The sequence below is a fragment of the Gouania willdenowi genome, chromosome 17 (assembly GCF_900634775.1).
Source record: "Gouania willdenowi chromosome 17, fGouWil2.1, whole genome shotgun sequence".
Classification (NCBI taxonomy): Eukaryota; Metazoa; Chordata; class Actinopteri; order Blenniiformes; family Gobiesocidae; genus Gouania; species Gouania willdenowi.
The window spans coordinates 28,254,617-28,280,825 of record NC_041060.1 but is presented as its reverse complement, the minus strand read 5'-3'; the positions used below and the strand labels follow the sequence as shown (position 1 = coordinate 28,280,825).

Below are 26,209 nucleotides of genomic sequence, written 5' to 3'. Positions count from 1 at the left end.
TGCTGTGCCTTTTTCCTGGTTGTGTCTATGTGGGAGGACCACTTCAGGTCCTGTGAGATTGTGGATCCCAGAAACCTGAAGAAGTCCACGGAAGCCACTTTTCTATTCAAAATGGTAAGGGGGGGGGGGGAGTGGGGGGGATTTCTTCTGAAGTCCACTGTCATCTTCACAGTCTATATTGCATGCTTGCAGTCACTTTTAATGTTAACAATTGAAAAAACTCAAAGTTATTACAAAATCCTTCAATTTTCGTCAAATTATGACATAATATTTCCCCTAATTAAATAAAAAATGGTTACAAAATGAAGGACATTTAAAGTGAATATCCTGTTGTGGCTGATATCTCTCACATATTGCTTGGATATTATCGGTTTCTTACATATTTTGTATTCTATGTATACGTAGAAGTCTAAACTAGGGCACAATAATATTGAAGTCACTTGTTTTCCGGCATAAAATCTGTGGCTCACTTGAGATCAATCTGCTCTGTTTTTTTGGCCCCTGAACTAAAAAGAGTTTGACACCCCTAGTGTAGGCCATATGCTCAAATGCGTCTCCTTGCACAAAATGTGGCCCCCAATGGAAGATGAGGCCCTATGCACAGCGCGTGTTCTGCGTGTAGGGAAGGATGGCCCTGAGTAACAGTAATCTCTGAGCATTTCATTTATCCCTGTTCAATAAGCACATGCAGAACAAAATAACTAGCTAAACTACATTACATTTCTCTAGTGAGATACATATTACTGACCATATCTATACATGTATTACTGTAGGCTATTATTACTTTGAGTTTGATGTTCTATTTGAGTTAGAACTTTGCACAAGAACAGCTGCAGTTTCTAATCACATTCTGTTAATTCCCTTCCTTATTGTCCTCCAAAACATTTTTTCATTTACTGAAGGAAAAATAAATCTAGGCTAATTCTGCATGTTATCAGTAGTTTGGTGCAGTTTGTTGGATTCAGTGAATGATCCAGGAGAAGCACATTTGGTTCTTTTATTTAGAGAGGGGGTAAAAATTGATTCACAAAAGAATCGCGATTCTAATCATCCACGGTTCTGAATCGATTCATAAATTTAAAAAATCGATTAAAAAACCAAAAAAAAAAAAAAACTATATATATATATATATATATATATATATAACAACGTGATAACCCAACAGCATACACCCAGAGGACAATGGGATCAAGAGACGAAAAAGTTATATTAATAACATAATAATAATAATAATAATAATAATAATAATAATAATAATAATAATAATAATAATAATAATTCTACATTGACTCAGCCGGCAGCCCCAGCGCCCTAAGAGGCTGAGGGGCCCAACCCAGCAAACACGAGGGGGCCACGGTACAAAGCAGGTAAGCAGGATAGCAGAAGAAACTCACTCAGTGCAAAATTAGATTAGATAAAAATAATAAATTTTAAAAAAGAAAAAAAAAAAATGCATCAAAAAATAGTTGAAAAAAAGCCAGTAACATCAACTTGTAAGTTTGTATAGACTGTATGAACACTATCATGCACACGCTGCATATATTGGTCTATCACTAACGCTGATCAATATACATTTATATTATTTCAGAATATGGCTTTTCTTATTAAGAAGGTTAATTTCTTTCTTTCTTTTTTTTTAACCATAAGAGTTTGTTAACAGACTCTTACACAGAAAATGATAAGAGTCAGGAAGAAAAAAGCGTCAAATCCTCATTAAGAGATAATCTAATCACGGAGGTCACGAGATGTAATCAAGCCCTATAATCAGCTTAGAGTTGGAATTGTCTTTTAATACAAACATGAAATGATTGCAAGACTTGAACTGATCAAACTATTTTTCAGAGATCGAATCATGTCGTTCTACTAATTTAAGTAGATTTCCTCGTCAAATGGATTTATTCCATCGCTCCAGCGTCCCCGGAAGTCGCTTTTGCTCGGCAGAGGCTCGCCGGCTCCACAGTAAAACACCGCACCATGGCCTCCCTCTGAGCCGACTCACGCCACACTTGTGCACTACTCAGTTGGCAATCCGTCACCATCGACGCCTTAATCATGGACCTCAGGTCCAGAGGCTTTCTTCGGGGCCATCGGAATTGTCAGTAGTCCATCTGCGGTACTGTATTATTGGATTTTTGAGCACTGTCACTTTTGCACACCGGGGGATTTAAGCCGGACTGACAGTCAAACCGCTCATTCCGGCTGCCGGTTTAGCTAACTAGCCAAGAAGGGCATCACTTTTACTACTGGAATAAAGGACAACGAAACAACTGAAACACTACCTTCATAGCAAGAGGCCAGATCCCAGAGCTCCGGACCTACAACAGCCCCACTACAGACCCTCGGTAAGGTTTACACCGATTAACGGCGTCGCTGTAGCGGCCGAGCCCGGCTTCATTTTGTCAAAGGCATACAGGCTAATGCTAATGCTAACAGGCTGAACCAGGCCCACCCGGCTAGCACAAGTTCCATATACATTTGAAAACGAAACAAATCTTAGTGTATGATATAGACACAATTATATTTAAATGCTGCTATACTTCTTAATTGAATCAGTAAACTACGATTTATTTTTAATAACCACATGGGATAGTCGGTCTACCGGCTAGTCTTAAATATTATTCCCAATATTTTTGTTTAAAACCATAAACTGCGTTGGAGTATTACAAGTTTACAATAACAGTTTTTCACATTGTCATCCTGTTGTTTTCGCTATTGGTGAATAACAAACCTATAATGAACGGCACAATTTATGGGCCTGTACTTTCCACCTCTCATGGTTTAGGGCAGGGCTAACACCGCTAGCTCACCCAACAATAGCCGTTCTGTGTCTGATCGGTGTGGAGCGTTGTTGCGATAAAGTCAGTCTTGTGTGTTGTTCTTTTTTCTTACAGGTTTATCAATTAATTTATTGGTGATCTCAACAGGGAAGCAAACCCGTTGGCACATGTATTCAGATACGTAGTGTTTCTCAGTAATGTCTGTGTGTGTTGGACACGTAATGTTAGCCGGTGTTTGGGATTTGTTGGTTTTCTCGTTATCGAATGACTAACTTCCTGGCGGCCGCACGTGGGCATGGGTTTCTACAGTGTCTGCTTAAAATACCTGTTTCCTATGCAATATGAAATAGCTGTTTAAAAGTTATATTATACACCGCAACAGTACAAATAAAGGCACATAAAGAACGAATTTACTTAATTCAACAGTCTGCTTATTCGTGTAGTTGTGTTTTTAAGCCACGCCTTCGTTAAAAGGTGATGATTTTCTGGGAAGCGACCAATCCAATGCGTCCTGTTACTTTTCCCATCACACTCAGCTAGCTTCTCAGCTATAACACCGGCTACTACTAGCTATAGAGGTCACTTGCTGACTGCTGCTGGAACCACGCGCCACCGATTACCAACCAACGTAAGCATGCCATGAAATATTGTATGTTTTCATTTTAAACAATAATTCGGTATCGGGATATCAAATGTTGAGTCTGCTTTCTTCTATTAATATCTGCAGCAGCAATGCTGTAGGAAGTTGGCCACTAGTTAACAAGGAAACCCGGTTGTTGGGCAAGCGTTGCGGCCACGCTATGTGGGCCCCGTAAATCCGTTCTGGTTTCTCAACCACACCTCCGCAGTGATATTTTACTTCTAATATCTCTTCACGGTTAATACGCATGCAAGTCACAGGTAATGGCTTCGTTATTTAGTTACATGCTCTCATTGATGTGGTTTCTAGAGCACCATGTGCTAGCGGCTAGCGGTCCCCATGTTGAATGATGTGACACGTCTGCTGGGAGCATTTCACACACGTTTTCTGAGTCATTCGCAGTATAATCATTAAAATAATAATAATAAACGATAGTTGGATGGGGCGTTTACCAAAATGCACTTTATTCGAGGAGAGACAACATTAGAGATAATTGTAACAAGGGCTACAGGGAGTGAAAACCAATAGTCTTTTATTTTTTTGATAAGATCCATTTTCTAAGAGAATTAACACATCATTCATTGTGCTGCTTCTCACTGCAAAGGTGTTTAAAAATATGTACAACAGTTGTTTTTAACGTTCTCAACCCTAACCAAAATTTAATATAAAAAAGGTCAAATGGCAAAATGATCTCTATATGGGTTTTTTTAGTTGAACTTTTGTTTTTAAACTCAATTTAAACATTTTTTTCAATTGTAGAATACTGTAGATATTATGTCAAAGGTTACAATTTATGTGACCAATAGGTTAATAATAAATGGGTCAGCTTTTCTCACACTTACTCTTGCTGACTATTGTTTTCTGAGTAACATCACTTGATCAAGTCTTTTCTATTTTTCCACACTACAACACAAGTAATAAAAGTATGTATGATTCGTGCGGATATCGGTATTGTCCAATACTCATGGCTGCAATATAGGTATTGTATCGGAAGTGGAAAAGTTGTATCGGGACATTCCTAGTCCAAATCACCGTATTAAAACTCTTTATAATTGGTCTTCAGTCAATTCAAGACAAATTACATTTCTTACCATAAACATATATCTGCTGTTCTGGATGTGTGATGGGATTTCTTTTAGATGAAGCAGACTTTTTTTTTTAACCCTCTTCTCTTTGTTCTTAAGGAGTTGACACCCACATCCTGCATTTGGTGGTTCTGATATGGCACCAAAAGCTGATTTTAATCACTATTCAGGGAGGGGAGTGATAACAACATTGAATGCACATTAGCCTTCCTGCTCAAGCTAATATATTAGCATATGAACAAGGTGTTGGGACTTGGGTGTAGTTGTCCTAGGTGAAACCACAAATCACACCCTCAATGTTGCAAGTTTCATTGTCTTACAAAACATTTGTGGCTCCCTGTGTGGTTTGGGATTGTCCTGATGAGACTACAGTGATACTAGTTGTATTTTGTGTTAACGTTTCCCCCTTTTTTCCTCTATAAAGGCTGGCATCACACCGCCACCCCGATGCAGAACTACAGAAAAAGGTGAAATGAACAAACCACCACAGCCTATAACGGGACCCACGTCTGTCCCAAACCCTTCACCCTCCCCTGGATTGACACAGGTAGAACGTACTGTCTTGACATGGTAAACATTTGTTGTTAACATTTGTTAAATATTTTTGGGCCTTCTCCTCAACCCCAGGCTGCTTACGGTCCAGGGCAGCCCCCGTCTCTTGTGTTTGCCACTCCTCCCCCACAAATGAACTCTACACCGCAGCCAAGACAGGTATTGTGCACAGCAGGGGGTTTGCACCCTTCTTTTAAATGTTTTCTATTGTCTCCCTTGTTTTGCAAGCATGTCTGAAAAAGCTCTTTGTGCTATAAAACTTAAGCTAAACGTGTTGGTCTTCAACACATTCAAATATTCCTCTCTTGCTGTTGTCCTAGTTTGCTGCAGGGCCCCGTACTTTACACCAACAGGTACTAACCCCCCTCCCTTTATTGATACCCTAGTCTCATTTAAGTATTGCATGCGTAGATATACTTTTTAATCTAAATAAGAAAATGTGTTGTCTGACAAGACATGCTCATTCTCTACATTATCACCATTTGATTTCTCCAACATTATTTTATATCCACTCTTTAATTGTGTAAAATGTTGTTGCTAAATAAGGTTGTAATTTCACCCTTTTGTCATAGGACAGTCATTTAACTATTATTTAGCAATACGGGCCAATATTTATCTTAGAATTTGGATGAACAATTTCTGCTAGGACAGGAAAAAAGCAAGGTCAGCAGTCTAGCCTGCTTGTTTTTTTTTAATCTCAGTATTGATTTCTTTTATCATGCATATTTTTTTTTCACTTCGTTTTGTTTGATTTGTTTTTAAGTAGATTAGTTTAGTGTTGCTTCCATCTCTTGTTTTAGTGAAGACATGTAGTGTTGCATGTGCATTAGCATGTCTCACAAGTGCCCCCCCTCCCCTCATTGATTGTACTCTTCATTTTCACACCAATCTCACTGCCCCTCTTGCTCTCTGCTTGTGTGTTATGCGGCTGAAGGGTGGATACAGAGCTTTACAGGTAATGGCTTTTGTCTTTGCCTCCTCCTCTTAAGTAAGGTGGCACAACTTAAAGGGATTTTACTTCTGAGTTTAAAAAAACAACAACTTTGTACTCACTGTAACATTTTTAACAATACACAGTACTATGGCTAAATAAGACACAATGAACTTACTTGACTTGCATTAACACCAAACCAATTTGCTTTGTGTTTAAATTATCTGGCCTTTCTCAATTCTTGGTTTTGCAGAACTACTATCAGAACCGACCCGCCATGGCTGCCAGTGCTCCAAGGGTGCAGACGAGCAGTGGCCCTCGACCTGTCGGGCCCACTCACGTCTACCCCACCAGCTCACCAATGATGATGATTTCCCAACAGCAGCTGCCTTTTGCCGGCTCTCCTCAGGGCTACTTTATTCCTCCGGGACAGGTTGGTTCTTAAAGAGCCTGATCCAATGTTATAACGGTCTTTTTAGGATTTATAAATATAGTCTATCAAATAGTTTTAGACAACAACACAAAATGAAAAAGCAACTGTCCATAATGTTTTATTTTAATATCTTGTATAGGTGGTTTATAGAATCTGATAATCTGTACTGAAGCTTTAGCATAATAAGGTGTAAATGAGATTTCATTTTTACCTCTGCAGTACCGGGCCCCTTACATGCCTCCAACCCAGCAATACCCTGTGACCACTGGTTCTGCAGGATTCTACCCAGGAACCAGCCCAGCTGAATACCCTGGTTATGGTAAGGGTTGTATTTGTGACCAACACTAACTGAGCACAACCGCCATTTAGTTGCTCAGTGACAGGAAATAAGTTAACTTTTTATGCAATGGGAATCAGTTTTGCCATATGAGAAATTAATTTAGCTACATTTGTGAAGAGAATTGAGGCCGATGGGTTGTTGGTTTAATATTGGTTTTGCCCGCTTGCTTTGTTGTGATATGTCTCTGCTGTGTGTATTGATCTGCCCATTAAATGTTGTCTGGCTTAAAATCTGCTTTTGCTGAAGTTCTTTCTTCTCTGCTCTCCAGGCTCCATGAAATAGCTGCCAAACCAAAGTTTTTCTTCACTGTGTGCACACTTAAGTAAAGATTTGTTGGTAATCTCATTAGTTTAAACTTGAAAACAGCAAGTTAAAATTGAGATGACGGAACCACTTTAAAGTACCACCACTATTGTAATGTCTCAATTTAACTTGGAGTACACTTTTGGCAACTTCGTTAAGATATGACCACTTGTATTTCATGGGGCCTCCTTAACACCCTGCTTCCTCTGTATCCTCATTAACTCATTCTGCATCTGTCTCTTCCTGCCCTCTCCCGTCCCTTACTCCCTTCCTCTCTTCCCTTCGCTGCGTTGGTTCAGAGCCCTCTCTTGCTGCGAGGGAGAGACGGGGTGGTGGGGGGAGAGGGGGCGGACGAGAGAATGGCCGCCTCTCTCTCCACGGTGCTCCTCTCACCTCTCAGCGCTACCCTGGTGAGTAGCGTGTGCTCGTGTCGTGTTCAGCAGGCTTCAGTGGCGCTCGCTGTCTCTAAGTGTTGTATTCGGTTGTTTTACATCTAATTCTGATTTACTTTAGGTCCAATAAAACTTCTGGTTTTCATGACACTTCAGTGATGTTGCTAGGTACGCGTCCTGCGTCCCTGACGCATACAAATCTAAAAGGACACAGTAAATTCACTATCCATGCATCCCAGGGACGCATTTCATTTTTCCCATGAAAAATGACACATTGTGAACAACAACTTATGTTTAAAATCACAGTGAATAGCAAAAGAAACCTAGCCGTCAGTGGACCCCTTTACGCATTAATTCAGCGCAGACATGATCCTATTGAGTACATGCTAGTTTAGCCAACTAGCTAGTTAACACGGATTTCATTTCAAAATGTTTCCTGGGCCTGCTTATTAAGTGCACCGCCCTCCCCCCTGAAAGCTTCATCCGCGCTTCGTGAAAACGTGATCGGCTTTAATCATCTTCACCTGCTCAGTGTTTGAACTGTTGTCTGGTTAACTAAGAATAATTCAGTCCGTGTTGTTAGTTCTTCTTATTCCAGCCTTTTGTCCGTGTCTACAGTTACACATTCACAGTCAGCAAGCTACCTCAAGTACAACCGTTTCAATGGGGACTTCCGGTTTACAAAATAAAAGTCCGTTGGAGCAACGTTATTAGAATGTTACATTCGAACAACATCTCATCAGAGCTACAGAGAGTTAGGATCATTTAAATTAGGTTAATTTAAACTAAGTTGATCAAAACCTAATCATTAAACCTGATCAGATTCAGTAAACCATTGATCTCTGAGAGGGAATTGGGTGACATTAATGCTGTTCTCATACATCTTTATATGACTTAAAAAGGAGCAGTCAGAATAATCCATGTCACTACAATTTATATCTACCTCTTTTTTTAACATACATTTTTGCTTAATTATTAGTTTTTTTTATATATTAGTATTTATTTTGTTTCCTCACAGGAGTTAAAAACTAACATTTTCTTAAAAAAAAATTAAAAATATTTCTAAAATAAAACGTAATTTAAAAAATTAAAGTGGAAAACAGACTTTAGGGGAAAATAAAATGGAATTTGGGAAAAATAAAACGGAAATTGTAAAAAAAAACCAAAAAAAAAACTGATTTTATAGGGTTCTAAGTCAAAGATACAAACTTCTTAGTAGTAATCAGTGATGTTGCAAGGTACGATACATTGTGAACATCAACTTGTTTAAAATCACAGTAACTAGCAAAAGAAACATAGCCGTCAGCAGACCCCTTTACGCCTTAAATCAGCTCAGACATGATCGCCTTGTGTACATATTAGTTTAGCCACTACAACAACAACAATCAGCCAGTTAACTAGCTGCTTACAATACGCCACAAACATATCTGCATCATTTTATTTTTCTCAATAGACTTTGCACTGTGTTAGTTAAGTTAAATTTTGTGCTAAAAGTTTCATAGTGATTGACTCAGTTAATTTGATTTAGTTGATGTTCAGACAAGAAGATTTTGGTGACGATTTATTTTTTGACTGTCATGGTGATGAGAATGTTTTTTGTGTTAAAATCAGCACTTTTATTGATGATTTATTTTTGTACAACAGACATCATTTTGTTTTCATTTGAGTTGTATTTGTTTAGTTTCAGATACATTTTGAACATACATGAATATATCTGCTAATTATAGCCGTATTATACCACCATTAAGAGTTTAACACTACAATTTAAGGAATACAATAATATAAGAAATGGAAAGAAATAAAAAAAATTTTTTATTGGGGACCCATTGAATTTCCCAGAGACCCACTCAAATCACCACCTGTGGGTCTCGGGGACTCGCTACTTTAAAAACCAATCATCACTGCACTTTTGTGGCCATCAACTCTTAAACCTACTGTCTGATTGTGCTAACCGATATATTGAATATATGTAGTAATTGTATTTTATCCACACCTGTGAGCATGAAAGTTTAAAATCCTAAGCTCTTACGGTCTTTTTAACTGCATTTCTCAAAATAGAAACCCTTCATAATGTAATAGGTGGCCTTAGGGCCATATACAAAGTTGCGAATCTATTTTCATATAGGACTATCTTGATTTGTCTGTAATCTTTAATTCTTATGTGACACTGCAAGAGAGTAAGTGTTTAATGTTTCTTTCTGATTAATTCTGCCTTTCCAGCAGGAGCCTACTATCCGGCACAGCCACAGTACCCCCAATCTGTTCAACCAGCACCAGTCATGATTAACCCCGCCCAGCAACAGCCACAAGCCCCGCCTCCACAGCAACCCCCCACACAGCCACAAGGGCCACCAAAGCGAGAACGCAAACAGGTAGTGTGTCCTAACAAAAGGGCAGTACAGCTCTTGTGTGAGGTCAAAACCTGAATGGGGTGGAGTGTATTGTTAATGAAATGTGGAACTTTCCCCTTTCACCTCAATATGACAATACGATTGGTCATAATAATACGAGGCAGCATTAGATATGTAGGGATGCATATAGTAGTCTAAGTAGTAAAAACTGAACTACCTGTAATTGTGACGTTTTCATTTTTTGTCTGATAGATAAGAATACGAGACCCTAACCAGGGTGGGCGTGACATCACAGAGGAGATCATGTCTGGTGGAAGGTCCACCACCACACCGACTCCCCCACAGGTACTAAATTCAAATCAGTACCTCCTTTTGGGAGTACTGGTTCTCTGACAAAGGGTGAAATAAAGCAAATAATATATTTGACATGGGTGAAATTTGTGTGGCTATAAATGTACAGTCGGTTATCAAATCCCTATTTTGTGTGACGCATCCCATCACAATGGTACTCTGCAGTGATCAGTACTTTCTGACGATATAAATAGTTTAGGCTTCATTAGTTGCAGTTGTACTGTATTTGTAGTCCTAACTTCACTGTGATTGCAGACTTCCCTGGGAGACATCAGTCCTCCACAGACCAATGGAGAAGTTTTGCCACCAGTCACTGCTTTGACCAGCAAAGGTTTGTAGGGATTGTCTTTCACTGAAGAGTTTACATTGATGAATGATTATTTTTTAATGCTTTGCATGTTGGCTTTTTTCTCAAGATGAAAATGCAGAATTCCCTACTAGTTGTGAAACCCCTCCCCCACCACCTGCTACAGCGGAGCCAGAACTGATGGAGGAGGCCAAACAAGATATGGATGAACAGATAGAAATGCCAGCTGATTTTACTGCACAACTCCCCATAGCTTCTATTGAGAAACCAGCTCCATTGTTAGATGACCCACAAACGCCTTCCCCCCCTCCCGGGGAAGTTTCTAGTAGTGCTCCTGTGGAGGCATTGAATGAAGTACCAGTAAGTGCTACTGTGTGTGACACCGTGGATGCCCCTGTAAGACCATCAGAGTCATTACCAACCCAGGAGACCGCTGTGCAGGTGGAGGAGGTGGTGGCCTCTTCGGCTGAGAAGGTAAAAAAAGATGACGTGATAACAGAAGAGCTGAAGACTTTAGAAAAAGAAGAGCAGACGCCTGAAACTTATGCGGAGCCTGCAGTCGAAGTTGATTTGACAGTTTCACCTGTGAATGTGGAAGAAGAAGAGATTGAAACTAAGACTGAAGCCTCTACACCTCCATCCTCTTTGCTTGAACCTGATGCTACACAGCTTCAAGAGTCTGATCCAATCTCAGACCCTGAACCCTTACCAGTTAAACATGCAGAGCCTGCTCTGTCTAATGGCCTTCCTCAGGAGTCTGAAGACCTTTCTGAAGATATGAAACTCACGGACACTAAATCCCACAACAATTCAGACATTTCACAAACTCAGGAACCCACAACTCTGACTAAAACGGTACCACTAACCGAGCAGGAGGAGGAACAGCAGTCGAGGAAAGAAAAAGAGTCAAAGAAGAGTGAGGAAATCCCTCCCATTGCTGTTGGCCTTCCAGAGGAACCCACTATGCAAGGTACAAAATACTAAATTAATGCAATTGATTTAAGTTTTTGTTTCAGCAAGAATAATTTTGTCCTTTTGATTAGTGTGTTAAAGTTACATTTTTTCAGACTACTGTTACTCAGGAAATCCACCTTGATCTCCTGACATGTTTTGACTGTCAACTGCCAGTCTTTTCAGGCCTGGCTGATAAAACGATAACGCTATATATTGTGCTAGAGATATAATCAATATTGTTAGAAAAGGTGCAATATATTGTTCGATAATTTCACTGAACTCTGTTAAAGAAAACCCGTAAACAACCCCTGACCCAGAGCCGCAAGGCATTTTGGGGGATGTAGGCAGCTGAACGGCTTGAGTCGCTTCAAAGTAGCTGTTTACATTATATTAGTTTCATGTTTCACAACCTGAAATGATGACCTGAGCAAAGGAAGTTCCTTTAAAGTTCAACTTCAAAGGTGGAATTCCTGAGGACTAGTTGTCTGAATAACTCACACCTGAACATATGATTTAACTTTGCTTCATGTTGTGCCCCTCCCTTTACGTACCAGGATAGAAGTCGCTCCTAAAGGGTAGTAACAGTTCTCTCTCTTACAGTTGCTATGTCTGTGCCAAAGAAAAAGAAAAACATGAAGGAACTTAACAAGAAGGCCATTGGGGACCTCCTGGATGCCTTCACAGAGGTGTGCATCAGCTCTATTGACATCTTCATCTGTGTTGATGTCAAAGCTTTTAAGTAGAAAGAGAATGTATGAACAAAAAATGTGTCTTGTGCTAATTCCAGGAGCAGCAAGCCGAACCTGCCCCTGAACCCATGTCCACTCAGGCCAGCCCGCCTGCTCCAGTCGAGACTCCTGCTGAAGTTCCAGATGAGACCTGGGAAGAGAAAGAAGACAAGCAGAACGCTCAGTCAGACAGGCCCTCAGACCAATCTGATTCAAGTGAGAAGAAATACAATTTCAAAGAAGGTGAGCTGTGCTATGAACTTGTAACAGGTGGTGTCTACACAGGGAGATACAGTGCATGTGAATACCATACATTAAAGTCAAATCAAGAAATGCTTGTCTTCTACTCCATCCCATGCATTTTACACAGAACTAAAGGTAAATCTATTTTTTGTCTTTACATTTGTCATAAACATTACAGATGGATGGAAGCCCATAAACCCTGAAGACAAGAAACAGTATGACAGAGAATTCCTCCTGAGTTTCCAGTTTATCAATGCCAGTATGCATAAACCTGAGGGTCTCCCACTCATCAGTGATGTTGTCCTAGACAAGGTAAACCTGGTTCGGCAGCGCAAGACTGTTCTTTGCCTTCCTGAACCAATCCACTTTGGCGTGTCTGATCAAAGCGGACTAATTCTTGTCTTCATCTTTAGGCAAACAAGACCCCTCTAAGACCTGCTGACCCAGCACGAGTGATGAATGCAGGTCCTGATTTTACTCCCTCATATTTGGGCAATCTTGGGAGCCGATCAGTGGGAGGTCCCAGAGGCCCGGTCAGTAAAACATCACTATAAAATTAATGGTTTGTGTGTATGTAACACAAGTCTACTTTCTTTTCCCTGACTGACTCTTTTCTTATACCCCACTTTTTTCCCCACTCATTAAATAGTTTACAAATCTTAGATCTTTATTATTGAAAATGAAAACTTTTGGGTAAACCAATTTCAATTGTCCTGTTGTAAACTGTTATTCTGTATGAGAGCTTTTTATTACTTTATTGCACAATTGTTACCAATTAGGGTCACATTCAGTAACATAAGAACATTCGAATGACCAGTTGGTGACGATAATGTTTTAGTTTGCGTTCTTTTAAATAACATTTGTCCCTTGCTTTCTTTCAGCCTCCTGGTCCCCGTCGCTCCCAGCAGGGCCAGCGCAAAGAGCCTAGGAAAATAATCATTAACAGCATGTCTCTAAATGATGACGTGCAACTAAACAAAGCTGAGAAAGCCTGGAAACCTACTGCGAAGAAAAGCTCTCGCAGCCGCGGCCCTGAGGAGGTTGTGGATAATGATCCTGAGGTGGCCAAAACTGAGGAGCTGTTCAAGCGTTTGCGTAGCATCCTGAACAAGCTCACCCCACAGAAGTTCCAGGAGCTAATGAAGCAGGTGTCCGAACTAACAATAGACACGGAAGAAAGGCTGAAAGGAGCCATTGACCTGATATTTGAGAAGGCCATTTCGGAACCCAACTTCTCTGTGGCTTATGCCAACATGTGCCGCTGCCTAATGGGGGTGAGTGTTTGTCTTTTGGTATTTTGCCTCTATTGGCTTCAATGATGATTGTTCTTTAGTGCCACGTGTCTGGGCCACTGAATGTCAATGATGGTGATGAGGAACTGATGAAGTAATCATATATAATATGTTTAAGGTCGACTAATAAAATGTGTTTTAGTAATATTCTTTCATATTCCATCATCAGTTAAAAGTCCCCAGTGCCGACAAACCAGGTGAAACTGCAAACTTCCGGTATCTCCTACTCAATCGTTGCCAGAAGGAGTTTGAGAAAGACCAAGATGATGATGAGATCTTTGAAAAGAAACAGAAGGAGCTAGAGGCTGCCAAAGATGTAAGATGGCACATTCGTATGTCAGAAGTATTGTACCTAAAGAGAGTGCTTCCAGATTTAAACATTTGTGTCACCTGTTAGGATGAGGAGCGTGACCGTCTGCAGGTTGAGCTGAAAGATGCCAGGGATATTGCCCGCCGCCGCTCACTTGGCAACATCAAGTTCATTGGTGAGCTCTTCAAGCTAAAGATGCTGACGGAGGCCATAATGCATGCCTGTGTAGTTAAACTACTGAAGAACCATGATGAAGAGTCTCTGGAGTGTCTCTGCAGACTTCTCTCCACCATTGGCAAAGACCTGGACTTTGAAAAGGCCAAGGTAAGTACAATAATGAAGCGTCTACATGTTTGCCATATGTATATTGTTCTTTGGTTTATAATAGGGGTGTGCCAAAATATCAACACAATATATATCGCAAGGTTTCGTCTTGCAGTAAGTTATCGATTCACTGGTGCCAAATCATACCAAATTTTTATTTATTTATTATATTGCAACATACATGACAAACAATACACAGCAATAATACAGTACATACACAGTACAATGAGACAATAGGTGAGGAATGTTTTGTAATTCCTGTGAAATGGATTCAGTGCAGTCAATACATTCAGAATTTCTTCAGTGACACAGATATCGTAATGTATCGTGGTTGAAATTTCCTGTTATATCGCTGCATCGTGATGTTATCATGTGAAAAAATATTGTGATGTTGCGTATACACACCTGGTTTATACCTTAGTTGTCATTGCTAACTCTGTATTTCCCTAACAGCCTCGAATGGACCAGTATTTCAATCAGATGAATAAAATCATCAATGAAAGGAAGACCTCTTCCAGAATCCGCTTTATGCTCCAAGATGTTATAGACCTCAGAAAGGTAAATGGTTTAACTTTCTTCTATTTGCAGATCTAAAGTAAAAAGCAGTTTTGTTAAACTTACTACTAGGGGTGTCTCGATCCAATAATATTATTGGGAATCAGATCTGAACTTGTTTTTTTTTTTTTTTTGTTTCTAAGGTTATTTTTTAGGGTCTTAATTTGTTTTTATTTATTATGTACATTTGTAGAATGTTATGTTTAAGTTAAGCAAGCTATTTTGCACTTTTAAAAATTATATTTTTTATTTGATTGATGTAATTTTTCTCGGTGTTCAAATTGATTTTTTAATCATTGGTTACTAATATCTCGGTCAGTTTTTCCACATAATGCTACTGATTATTGTTCTGAGTAATATCAGAGAACAATAGTATTATAATGTATTAAACCTTTTCTGTCATTCCATGTTAAAATATAAGTAATAAAAGTATGTATAAATTGTGCTGATATTGAGTCAGGTTACAGGCTGCAATATCAGTATCGTATTAGCAAAAAAGTTGGATCTGGACACCCCAACTTATTGCTCTCAATAAAGGTTCCATGTTGTCCAGAAACTAAACCATATTCAATTATTTGTAACCTGTGCTATTTAACTTTGTTCCCCAATTACAGAGTAGCTGGGTGCCTCGTAGAGGAGACCAAGGTCCCAAAACTATTGATCAGATTCACAAGGAGGCAGAGTTGGAAGAGCATCGAGAACAGATTAAAGTCCATCAGCAGCTCCTGTCAAAGAAGGAAAGCTCTGGAGGAGGTGGTAGAATGGGTGGGGGGGGCATGGGAGGTCGAGGGTCTCACACACCTGGCGGTGGACGAAATAGCCAGCCTCAGGATGAAGGATGGAACACGGTGCCCATCTCCAAGAACAGACCCATCGATACCAATCGCCTTTGCAAGATCACAAAGGTCCGCAGAGCTAGTGATGTCAATGAGTCAACTATTGAAAAGTAGATCATTTGTATTGTCCTGTAGAGATGTTGTTGGTTCATAAATATACTGTTCTCTGTTACCTTCTAGTCTGGTGGTATGGACCTAAACAATCAGTTGCTGGCTCCTGGTGGCAAAGGCATGTGGGGCAGCTGGGGGAAAGGCAGCAGTGGAGGCACTGGAGCTAAACCAGCAAGTACAGATCAAGGTAAACAATGTCAAATAGGTTGACTGACTTGGGTTGGAAGATGGGCTCTTGATCTGTCTTATTGTTCTTCTTCCTTTTAGAGTCGGGGCGTCCTGCTACCAGCACGCTGAACCGCTTCTCAGCCCTTCAACAGTCTTCATCACTGTTGTCTTCATCAGATACGGATCGCAGAGTTCCTCAGAGGTCAGTTACTTGTCCAATCTAATTAACAAGAAGTCTATTGCTTTGAGGATTTTGTCATTCCACATTTACGAACATTGTTCTTGATTTTTTTTTTTATTTTTTTTTTTTACAAAATATAATGGCTAAAAATCTGATTCGGGTGCTATGTCATTGTGGAACATCGTTTTAACATTTTAAAGTTTGTTTTGTACAACTTGTTATACTTCAAATATGTAGTGTGGTGTTTTTAAAGCAGGCTCTCTGCAGGGTATTAAGTCTTAACTCATTCAGTACCAGCCATTTTCAAAATTTCTACCCCCTCAGTGCCAGCCTTTTTAGAGCATTTTGACAAAATGACCCACAGAATATTTTGGACTTTGACCATCTGACATCTGTAACCCGATTCTGAAATTAAGTCTCTACTTTCATCAGAAAAAAGAATTTAGTTTATAGCTTGTTTTGTTCTTCTGTAATCAACAGTTGAATTGAGGCAAGTTTTACACAAATTGCCAGTTTGTGACAAAGAACTGCTTTTTCTGAAAAAACTTGTTACTACAAAAACAACACTGAGACCAGGCTTTTGATGGCAAAATTATTATGTTATCTGGGTCAGAGTTGAATGATTTCTTACTGTATTTTCGCATTCCTCCAAGTCTCTACCCCGTCATTCTCCACACACGCAACTTCCTCTTCATCCCGGACATGCTGAGCGTCAGCGTTTGTCCTGGTTTTTGATCGTTTTCGCTCACCATCGCGACGATCTCAATAGTTCACTTAGTTCCACACATGCTCTGATTGAGTGTGCGCTGCTGTGAGGATGGTGGGAACTTCAGCATCAACTCTCGTAGCGGCATTTTCTGTCTCGTAAACCCCTTTCTTCTCCCTCTGAGTTCTGCCCGTCACAGGTGATTTCTCATTCAAAGGTGGGCTGCTACCACTTACATGTCACCAGTTGGTCACTACATCATTTTACAAGTTAGATACAGTGCCTTGCGAAAGCATTCGGCCCCCTTGAACTTTTCGACCTTTTGCCACATTTCAGGCTTCAAACAAAAAGATATAAAACTGTAATTTTTTGTGAAGAATCAACAACAAGTGGGACACAATCATGAAGTGAAACGAAATTTATTGGATATTTCAAACATTTTTAACAAATAAAAAACTGAAAAATTGGGCGTGCAAAATTATTCAGCCCCTTTACTTTCAGTGCAGCAAACTCTCTCCAAAAGTTCAGTGAGGATCTCTGAATGATCCAATGTTGACCTAAATGACTAATGATGATAAATAGAATCCACCTGTGTGTAATCAAGTCTCCGTATAAATGCACCTGCTCTGCGATAGTCTCAGAGGTCAGTTTAAAGCGCAACTCTGGCCTTTATGGAAGAGTGGCAAGAAGAAAGCCATTTCTTAAAGATATCCATAAAAAGTGTCGTTTAAAGTTTGCCATAAGCCACCTGGGAGACACACCAAACATGTGGAAGAAGGTGCTCTGGTCGGACAAAACCAAAATGGAACTTTTTGGCAACAATGCAAAACATTATGTTTGGCGTAAACGCAACACAGCTCATCACCCTGAACACACCATCCCCACTGTCAAACATGGTGGTGGCAGCATCATGGTTTGGGCCTGCTTTTCTTCAGCAGGGACAGGGAAGATGGTTAAAATTGATGGAAAGATGGATGGAGCCAAATACAGGACCATTCTGGAAGAAAACCTGATGGAGTCTGCAAAAGACCTGAGACTGGGACAGAGATTTGTCTTCCAACAAGACAATGATCCAAAACATAAAGCAAAATCTACAATGGAGTGGTTCACAAATAAACATATCCAGGTGTTAGAATGGCCAAGTCAAAGTCCAGACCTGAATCCAATCGAGAATCTGTGGAAACAACTGAAAACTGCTGTTCACAAACGCTGTCCATCCAACGTCACTGAGCTCGAGCTGTTTTGCAAGGAGGAATGGGCAAATATTCCAGTCTTTCAATGTGCAAAACTGATAGACATACCCCAAGCGACTTACAGCAGTTGTCGCAGCAAAAGGTGGCGCTACAAAGTATTAACTTAAGGGGGCTGAATAATTTTGCACGCCCAATTTCAGTTTTTTTATTTGTTAAAAATGTTTGAAATATCCAATAAATTTCGTTTCACTTCATGATTGTGTCCCACTTGTTGATTCTTCACAAAAAATTACAGTTTTATATCTTTATGTTTGAAGCCTGAAATGTGGCAAAAGGTCGAAAAGTTCAAGGGCGCCGAATGCTTTCGCAAGGCACTGTATTCACCCAGCTTTTGTCACACTGTCTCCTAGCAACCCCAGCCGAAAAACACAATTCACATCTTTGGCAGTCAATGACTTGATTGCGATTTTTTTTTTTTTTCTTTTTGTGTTAAATTCATCCATCACTGACACAAACTGTGTTCTAACATTTATTATACAACAGTTATTTCTGACCAAGTAATTTGATTGGAGAATCACTCATTCAACGAGTGCTGATGTAGCGTAACAACAACACTGGGACCTTTTACAGACATCACTCTGCTGTTCAACCATTCTAATTGCTGTTGGTTAACTTTCAGTTACGAAATATTAATGTGTTGCCTGGCAACACCCTCATCGCCCTTCCAGTTATGAACCCATTTGTTTTGGCAGTGCAAAATAAATCAATAAATAAACTTGTCTTATACTGTTTAAAATGCGCTTGTAGAATTGTTGTATAGAAGCAGTATCACACTCGAGGTTTTGATGTTGTTAAATATTAGCACTGGTGTGATTATCTATGGCACTACAACTGAATCACACCAGTGTTGATATTTCAACAGCACTCCCTCTTGTGTGATATTGCGTAATTATTGTAGCACTCTGAAGTTAAATAAAAAACTTATAGTTAATAAATACTTGTTATAACGTGCTTAAGCATCAGTAAAAATGAAATTAACATGAATTGGTGGTAATTATTGGAGGAAACTAAAAGTCTTAGGCTCTTTTTAGAGAGCCAAGCCTAAACAGCCGGTTCTCTGAAGCGGAAGTTCTCATCATGATGGTGCGCACAACTGAAAGGTATTTCATAGATTCACCTCAATGTCCGGTGAAAGCAAAGGTGCAAGATGAGGGGTGCAGATCAAAACTAGGAGAAGACCAACAGCGTACGAATCAGTGTGTGAACAAAAGCACAAATATTCAGGCCAAAACCAGCAGCTGATCACATGCCATGAATGAAAAACAGAAGCCATGACATTAACAGACTTACATTTATGTCATATCACATTTTTTTTAATAGTATTTAGACCTAAGGTGTATTTTAAATAGTATTTAGTAAAATACATTCTTTCAGGCTTAATTTTTTTATCTGAGCTCTGTATGTATGTTTGTGCTCCATAGATTTAATTGCAACCTACAATTGGTTAGTAAGTTAAATGTGTTGCTAACGCAGCTTAAAGTTTTTGGAAGGTCTTACAACGGTATTGAGATTAACCTCATTATTGGAGCATATATCCTGTAAAATCACCTTACTCTTTACATTTGTAATGTTCAGGTCAAGTTCCAGCCGTGAACGTGGTGACAGAGAACGTGGTGATCGTGACCGGGATCGCTTTGACAGATTTGGACGTGTTGATGGACGGGAAGGAAACCCAATTACCAAGAGAAGCTTCAGCAGGGAATCCCAGGAGCGTGGCGGCAGAAGTGGGGACAACCGACCCTCAAATGAACCTGTGCGCCGTGTCGCCAGCATGACAGACAGCCGGGACCGAGGCAGCCGGGACCGAGGCAGCCGGGACCGAGGCAGCCGGGACCGAGGCAGCCGGGACCGAGGCAGCCGGGACCGAGGCAGCCGGGACCGAGGCAGCCGGGACCGAGGCAGCCGGGACCGAGGCAGCCGGGACAGAGGAAGTAGGGACCGAGGCAGCAGAGACCAAGGAAGTAGGGACAGAGCTCCTGTTAAAGATCTCCCAGGTGTGTGACCCAAAGTTGCTGCAGGAATGAATACGGTTGAAAGAGTATTAGCTTTAATGTGTGTAATTGTGTCTCCTGCAGCTAAGCGTGAGAGCGCTCCCACTCCCCCTCCTTCTCTTCCCAATCCTTCCCTTAGCGAAGAGGAGATGGAGAAAAAGTCTAAAGCCATCATTGATGAATACCTCCACATTACTGACTTGAAGGTTCAAAAAACTTTACCAACATAAAACAGGACATTTACCTAAATGTGTGCACATTGAATGTGACCATGACTAACGTTGGTCTTCTCCTTGTCCTTTAGGAGGCGCTGCAGTGCGTGGCAGAGCTCAATAGTGCCTCAATGCTTTATGTGTTTGTGCGGCAAGGCCTGGAGTCCACACTTGAACGCAGCACAACTGTCAGGGAGCACTTGGGCCTGTTGCTGTATCAACTTGTGAAAGTTGGGACGTTACCCACTGAACAGTACTACAAAGGGTGAGCATCTGTCAAAGAACAATGTATTTAAAGCCTGGGTTCCACTAATAATGCCCAACGACTGACACCGAGTGTTGACTGCCATCATAGGCTACAGGAGATCTTGGAGGTTGCAGAAGACATGGCCATTGATATACCTCACATGTGGCTGTACCTGGCTGAACTCATCACCCCTATGCTTCATGAAGGAGGCATCCCTATGGGACAGCTCTTCAGGTGAGAAAAGTTGAAAAACATTTGCAGTTCGACTGTTTTAATATAATCAATGCAAATTGATGCTTTATTTATTCCAAATGTATTGAAGCAGTAAAAAGAAAAGTCCCTTTCTAAACAAAAATGTTTTCTTTGTCCCAGGGAGATCTCAAAGCCTCTCGTGCCTCTGGGAAAGGCTGGCGTGCTGCTGGCACAAATCCTCCAGCTGCTGTGCAAAGGAATGGTATGTACGCAAAGGATCCTGGGTTGAATTTGTCTAAAATGAAATTTGTTCCATTGTCTCTACATTTTTAAGAATAGGTCATACTTCAAGTTGATCTTGTTTTTTTAATAGTCTGAACTTGTTTATTTACTAATTTATTAGACTCCCAAGAAAGTTGGGGCTCTGTGGATTGAAGCTGGACTGGATTGGAATAACTTCCTGCTCAAGGATGAAGATGTGAACAAGTTTGTCACTGAGCAGGTATTCAAAACATTATGGAACCATAGAGGGTATTAATGAGCCAAATGCAAATATTTTGGGAAATTCTGTATATTTAACCCTAAAAGATGTCCTAATCACATGACCAATTAAAAACGGCATCATTTAAACTTGTTTAAAAAGTGAGGACACAAAACTATAAACCAGTGTTTGAAACATCTTGATAGGGCAAGTAAATCAACATATTTGTTGCTTTTGGTGCAGAAAGACATGGTAAAGAATGTGACCAGAGCGAGGAGGAGGTATTGAACCATCCTGTACCATGGGTTTACTCCACTGGTTAACAGCTATACCACTGAACGCAGATAAATGTAAAATAAAGTCAGTGCAGCTTCTAGTTTAATTAAACAGTTTATTGATGATACAAATTGTCCCCCAACACTAAGAATAATAAACATTTCATAAAATCTGTTGACCAAAAGAATGCTAGTCCAGATAAAGACGCTCTCCTCCCATAGTCCAAAGGACCGTTTTCTAATGTGATGTGTCCCTCTTTGGAGTAACACCTCACAGCGCCTTCAAAATTGTATCGTAATATCCCAATTAGAAGGATAACCTACAGCCGACAAGGATTTTTGCAATGTTACATAAGCCATTAACATATTGATCAAAGTCGGTTCAGAGGTTGCCCACAACAGTTCCTGGATCGGTACCAGGCTGTGCACCTGAAAAAATGACCACTATTATATTATTATTCTGGCATTTGAAAACCATTTATTTTACCCCCTGAACCCACTTGTTGTAGTAACTGTTTTCAAGTTGTGGATCTGTTGAGGCACGCTGCACTTTTCAGCGGAACACCGAGTCAGAGCTGTTACAAAACCCACCTCTTTTGTAAGGTGGGTCACATAGGGGTGGGAACCTCTGGGTACCATACGATACAAAGCGCACGTTAACGATTATTTCACGGTATGACAATACTGCGATTATAGATATATTGGTCAGAAAACAATATACAGTAATCTATGACATAACAAGAAAAAAAAAAATTAAGTGAAAAAATACAATTATTTCATATCTCTGAAAGACAATAAATTGAAAGTGTTCTGTAAACAGTGATACAACTTTAGTGCAACATTTCTGTAAATAAGTGTTAACATACCAATGTAAATGAATAAGTATCTCCAATAGAGCTTTCTGTAAACAAAAAATAGGGTCTTTCTTACCAGTGACACCATTATAGTACAATATTCCAGTAAACAATATATTGTTTCCTTCAGCAAACAGTGGCATTTCTGTGAAGACCTACCTGCACATTTTAGTGAAAAAGCAGAAAAGGTTTTGAAAAAAAAATGATACTTAGCGCAAGCATATCAATAATCAATTGAAAATATCGGCGTATCGAGATATTGTCACACTCCTATTTTCACAAGTGCACAGTGACATACACTCTGTGTCCACCAACCTCCCAAAATGGACAGAAATGTCCGGTATTAAACAAAGTATATGGGAGCGCTCTGCTCTTTACTCTTGTCTTGGTTTCATCCCCACACTGAGTGAATGGCGTAAGGGTTTATGGGGTACATGTCAGCTATTTATCTTTACTCACAATGTGCAAGAATTCTTTTCGTGGTTCGCGCAGATGTTTTTATAGATGCAAATGTGAGTGGTTTGTACCATAGAGCCCTGGTTTAAATGTGGACTTGTAACTTTCAGAAAGTGGAGTTCACCACAGGAGAGGATCTGGGGCCAAAGGAAGCGATGAAGAAGCAGCTCCTCAGTGGGGAAGAACTCAGCAAACAGCTGGACAGACTGCTTCAAGACAAGGCTGATAACAAGCGCATCATGGACTGGGTTGAGGTATGTGACCGTTACTCAGACTCTGGATTTCATCAAAATGTGTAAACGCCATTTGATGAAGTGTTTGAAACATTTCTTGGACATTTTCAGGCTAATTTGGATGAGGAGCAGGCTGCTTCTAATCAGTTTGTACGGTCACTGATGGCCTCAGTGTGCGGGATCGCTATCATATGTAAGCATAACATAAGATTGAAACTCTATTGGCAGACTAAATGGTGCTCCCCCATGTTAACGTGTTGTTTTTTTCATCTGAAAAACCAAGGCGACAACCCATACAAGGTGAATGCAAAGCAGATTACCCTAAGAGCCGAGCTGCTGCAGAAATACCTGAATGATGAGGAGAAGGAGCTGCAGGCTCTGTATGCCCTGCAGGCCCTGATGGTACACATGGAGCAGCCTGCTAGTAGGTGTTCTTTTATTTTTTACCAGGAGGAAAAGTGGCTTTGCAGTCCTCAAACTGATAACAGTGTGGTGATGATGGGCCAGAAGGCTCAGTATTTCACCATGTGTGAAACCTAAAGAGACCGTGACACAGACCTGTTTCTGTTCCTATTTTATTCTCATAAATTATGATTTTATTCTCAAAATATTGTGACTTTATTCTAAAAAATATTCTAAATATTAAGACTTTAATTGAACAAATTACGATTTTATTAAAATACGACTTTACTCATAGAATTACAAGATTATTCTTAAAATGTTCAGACTAATCCTGTAGTGCCCATATTTTAATTTTATTTTAATGTGGCCCTAATACGCCATCATACATATGCACCCTTATGTTATAACGTTTGTTAATTTACATTTAAAATGTCTGTAGATTTCTGAGGACTTCATTGGAACTGAGTACAGAAATCCACAGTTGTGCTCCCAACGACTGACCTTTGCATCTTGTTTCTGCAGATCTGCTGCGTATGTTCTTCGACACCTTGTACGATGAGGACGTCATTAAAGAGGAGGCCTTTTACAAGTGGGAGGCGAGCAAAGACCCTGCGGAACAAACGGGAAAAGGTGTTGCGTTGAAGTCGGTCACGGCTTTCTTCACCTGGCTCCGCGAGCCTGAGGATGAGTCTGACAAGGAATAAAGTTTAAAAGACAAATGACTCTGAAGTGAACGTTTCTGCCCCCGTTTGGCAAAGCAGGTGCTTCTGCAGTGCGGCTGTTTGAACAATAACGCCAGAGTGGCAGACTCAAATCAATCCTCAGTGAGGATAAATCTTTGTTTTTGTTTTTTTCTGATGGATGGACTTGAAACAATCATTTCTCTCTCCTCACTCTTTGGCGTTCCCTTCACACCCATCCTTCCTGCTTGTCCCAGCAAGTGTCCTCATCAAACAAACTTGAAAAACTGATTGTGCAGGATCGCTTGTTAGCAAGGTGTGACGTGTCCGCCATCGCTACAAAACTATCGTTCTCCGTCGGTTGTTTAAAACCAAGACGCTACTTGTTCATTGTTCCTGACGATTTGAATGCCCACAGCCTCACGTCTCAGAGAGCAGATGGGTTTACGGTATGCTCCATCCAAAGTGGGAATTCTCATGCCAAACACGGCTTTAATGTCTGTCCTTTATCGCAGTGTGCAGCATGACTGAAGTGTTTCTTTTGATGATCTAGTGGATGAATCCTGAATAGGCAAGAGTTCAGCAACTAATCTTAATTTGGTGGATGGAGTTTTTAAAATGCAATGGTTGTCTATTTTTTCTTCCTGTTTTCTATCACGAATTAGGAGAGTACATATGCTGACCTTTGACTTTGACTACTAGGGGTGATCCTAATGCTTCCTCTAAGCCATCATGTCCTGTCCCCAGGAGTGAACCACACCGACTGACTCCTCGTCTTTTACCTCTCCTGTACTTCTAACCTGAGGTCAAGTGGGGGATGCCAAGTTGACCTGTCACCGATTTAAAAACTTGACTTGATGGAAAACAAATATATATATATATATATATATATATATATATATATATATATATATATATATAATATGAAAAAAGACACAGAAATGATCCGAGAGCCTTTTCTACTTTTAAGTGGAAACTCATTTCAGGAACGTTCTGTAAATATATAAAAAAAAAACTTTTTTTTTTGTTTTTTTTTGTTTTATTTTTCAGAAATGATAAATTGCAGATATAATTGCAACAGTCTCCTTTTCCAACAGAAACCAGAGTTGTCCAGATGCAGAGAGGTGCTTTAGATAATCCATTGATTATTAGTTTTATTGAAATTTTGTAAATATTTTCTTGCTTTCTTTATTTAAGAAATGATTGCTTCTTTTGCATCGGAAACTGGAGAAAGAAAATGCAAATAAAGGACTTAAGTTGCAGAGTTTTGTGTTTGACATCTTGCTTTTGTAATCTAATGTGTGTATAGGCCCATTTATCTGCATTCCATGCAGTGTCTAATAGGAGAGGAAACTCACTGAGCATGGAGTCGGTTGCTGTTAGAACAGACCTGCAGTGGCAGGTCCACTGATGTCAGTCGTGGTATGGGCGGATGGAATTGACTGGTACAAAGCTGCTAAATTGTCAAGAGGTTATGGTGAAGGATTTGAGATGATAAAGCTGAACTATGATATACATATACTGTACCTGTATATCACATGTAAAAATCCCAATTCAAACTGTTCAATACTGTAACTCTACCCATATAGCACTATTAGCTGTGCTGGGCAGTGAATATTTATCTATTTTACATGTAATTAAAACAAATTAGGATTGCACATGTTAAGTCTAGAATCTGCAGTAGATTCCTATTCTTGTGGTACACGTGCCCACATTTAAGAATGGCTGGTTTAATGGAACCAATATGACACCAACAAATTGGTAAGTGTAGTGAGAATAATAAATAAATTTTTAAACCCCTAAAAACACCTGATATAACTGGACATGCAGCTTGACGTATACGCTCTGCAAAGCTGAAAAAGGACAAACTGATCACATTTTAGTGATTAGTTTGACGCCTAAACAAGCACAAGCAGGCATGACTGTAGTCCTCCAGGACTTGCGTTTGATCCCCATTAAGCTTATCCTAACCATAGAAACCCTAAAGGCCTTTTTAATGAGGCTGTGGTTATCCGTACGGTTGCCGTATCAATATATCGACATTCTATCTGTGCGTAGCGCCC

General features: G+C 40.0%; 1 protein-coding gene and 1 non-coding gene across 5 annotated transcripts; both read left to right on the top strand.

The window, feature by feature from the left end:
- The first annotated feature begins 1,918 nt into the window (after nucleotides 1-1,918).
- eif4g1a (eukaryotic translation initiation factor 4 gamma, 1a) lies at nucleotides 1,919-25,411 on the top strand. Of its 4 annotated transcripts, XM_028472240.1 has the most exons (33): nucleotides 1,919-2,342; nucleotides 4,927-5,049; nucleotides 5,130-5,213; nucleotides 5,375-5,407; nucleotides 5,989-6,009; nucleotides 6,239-6,418; nucleotides 6,638-6,737; nucleotides 9,674-9,825; nucleotides 10,057-10,149; nucleotides 10,411-10,486; nucleotides 10,572-11,432; nucleotides 12,017-12,102; nucleotides 12,204-12,387; nucleotides 12,566-12,699; nucleotides 12,801-12,920; nucleotides 13,269-13,661; nucleotides 13,849-13,995; nucleotides 14,077-14,313; nucleotides 14,767-14,871; nucleotides 15,483-15,773; nucleotides 15,885-16,002; nucleotides 16,083-16,185; nucleotides 19,699-19,916; nucleotides 19,947-20,117; nucleotides 20,199-20,320; nucleotides 20,419-20,591; nucleotides 20,682-20,807; nucleotides 20,946-21,027; nucleotides 21,169-21,267; nucleotides 22,942-23,085; nucleotides 23,176-23,257; nucleotides 23,348-23,488; nucleotides 23,989-25,411. In XM_028472240.1, the coding sequence occupies exons 2-33, from the start codon at nucleotides 4,975-4,977 to the stop codon at nucleotides 24,168-24,170; spliced, it is 5,133 nt and encodes a 1,710-aa protein (XP_028328041.1). In that variant the 5' UTR covers nucleotides 1,919-2,342; nucleotides 4,927-4,974; the 3' UTR covers nucleotides 24,171-25,411. The 4 variants fall into 4 exon arrangements, with proteins under 4 accessions (XP_028328041.1, XP_028328040.1, XP_028328039.1 ...); XM_028472239.1 differs by having other exon boundaries at nucleotides 9,677-9,825; nucleotides 19,699-20,117; XM_028472238.1 differs by having other exon boundaries at nucleotides 19,699-20,117.
- LOC114479890 (small nucleolar RNA SNORD66) lies at nucleotides 13,698-13,774 on the top strand. Its single transcript, XR_003676036.1, has one exon. It is a non-coding gene; the product is annotated as a small nucleolar RNA SNORD66 (small nucleolar RNA).
- Nucleotides 25,412-26,209: the final 798 nt, after the last annotated feature.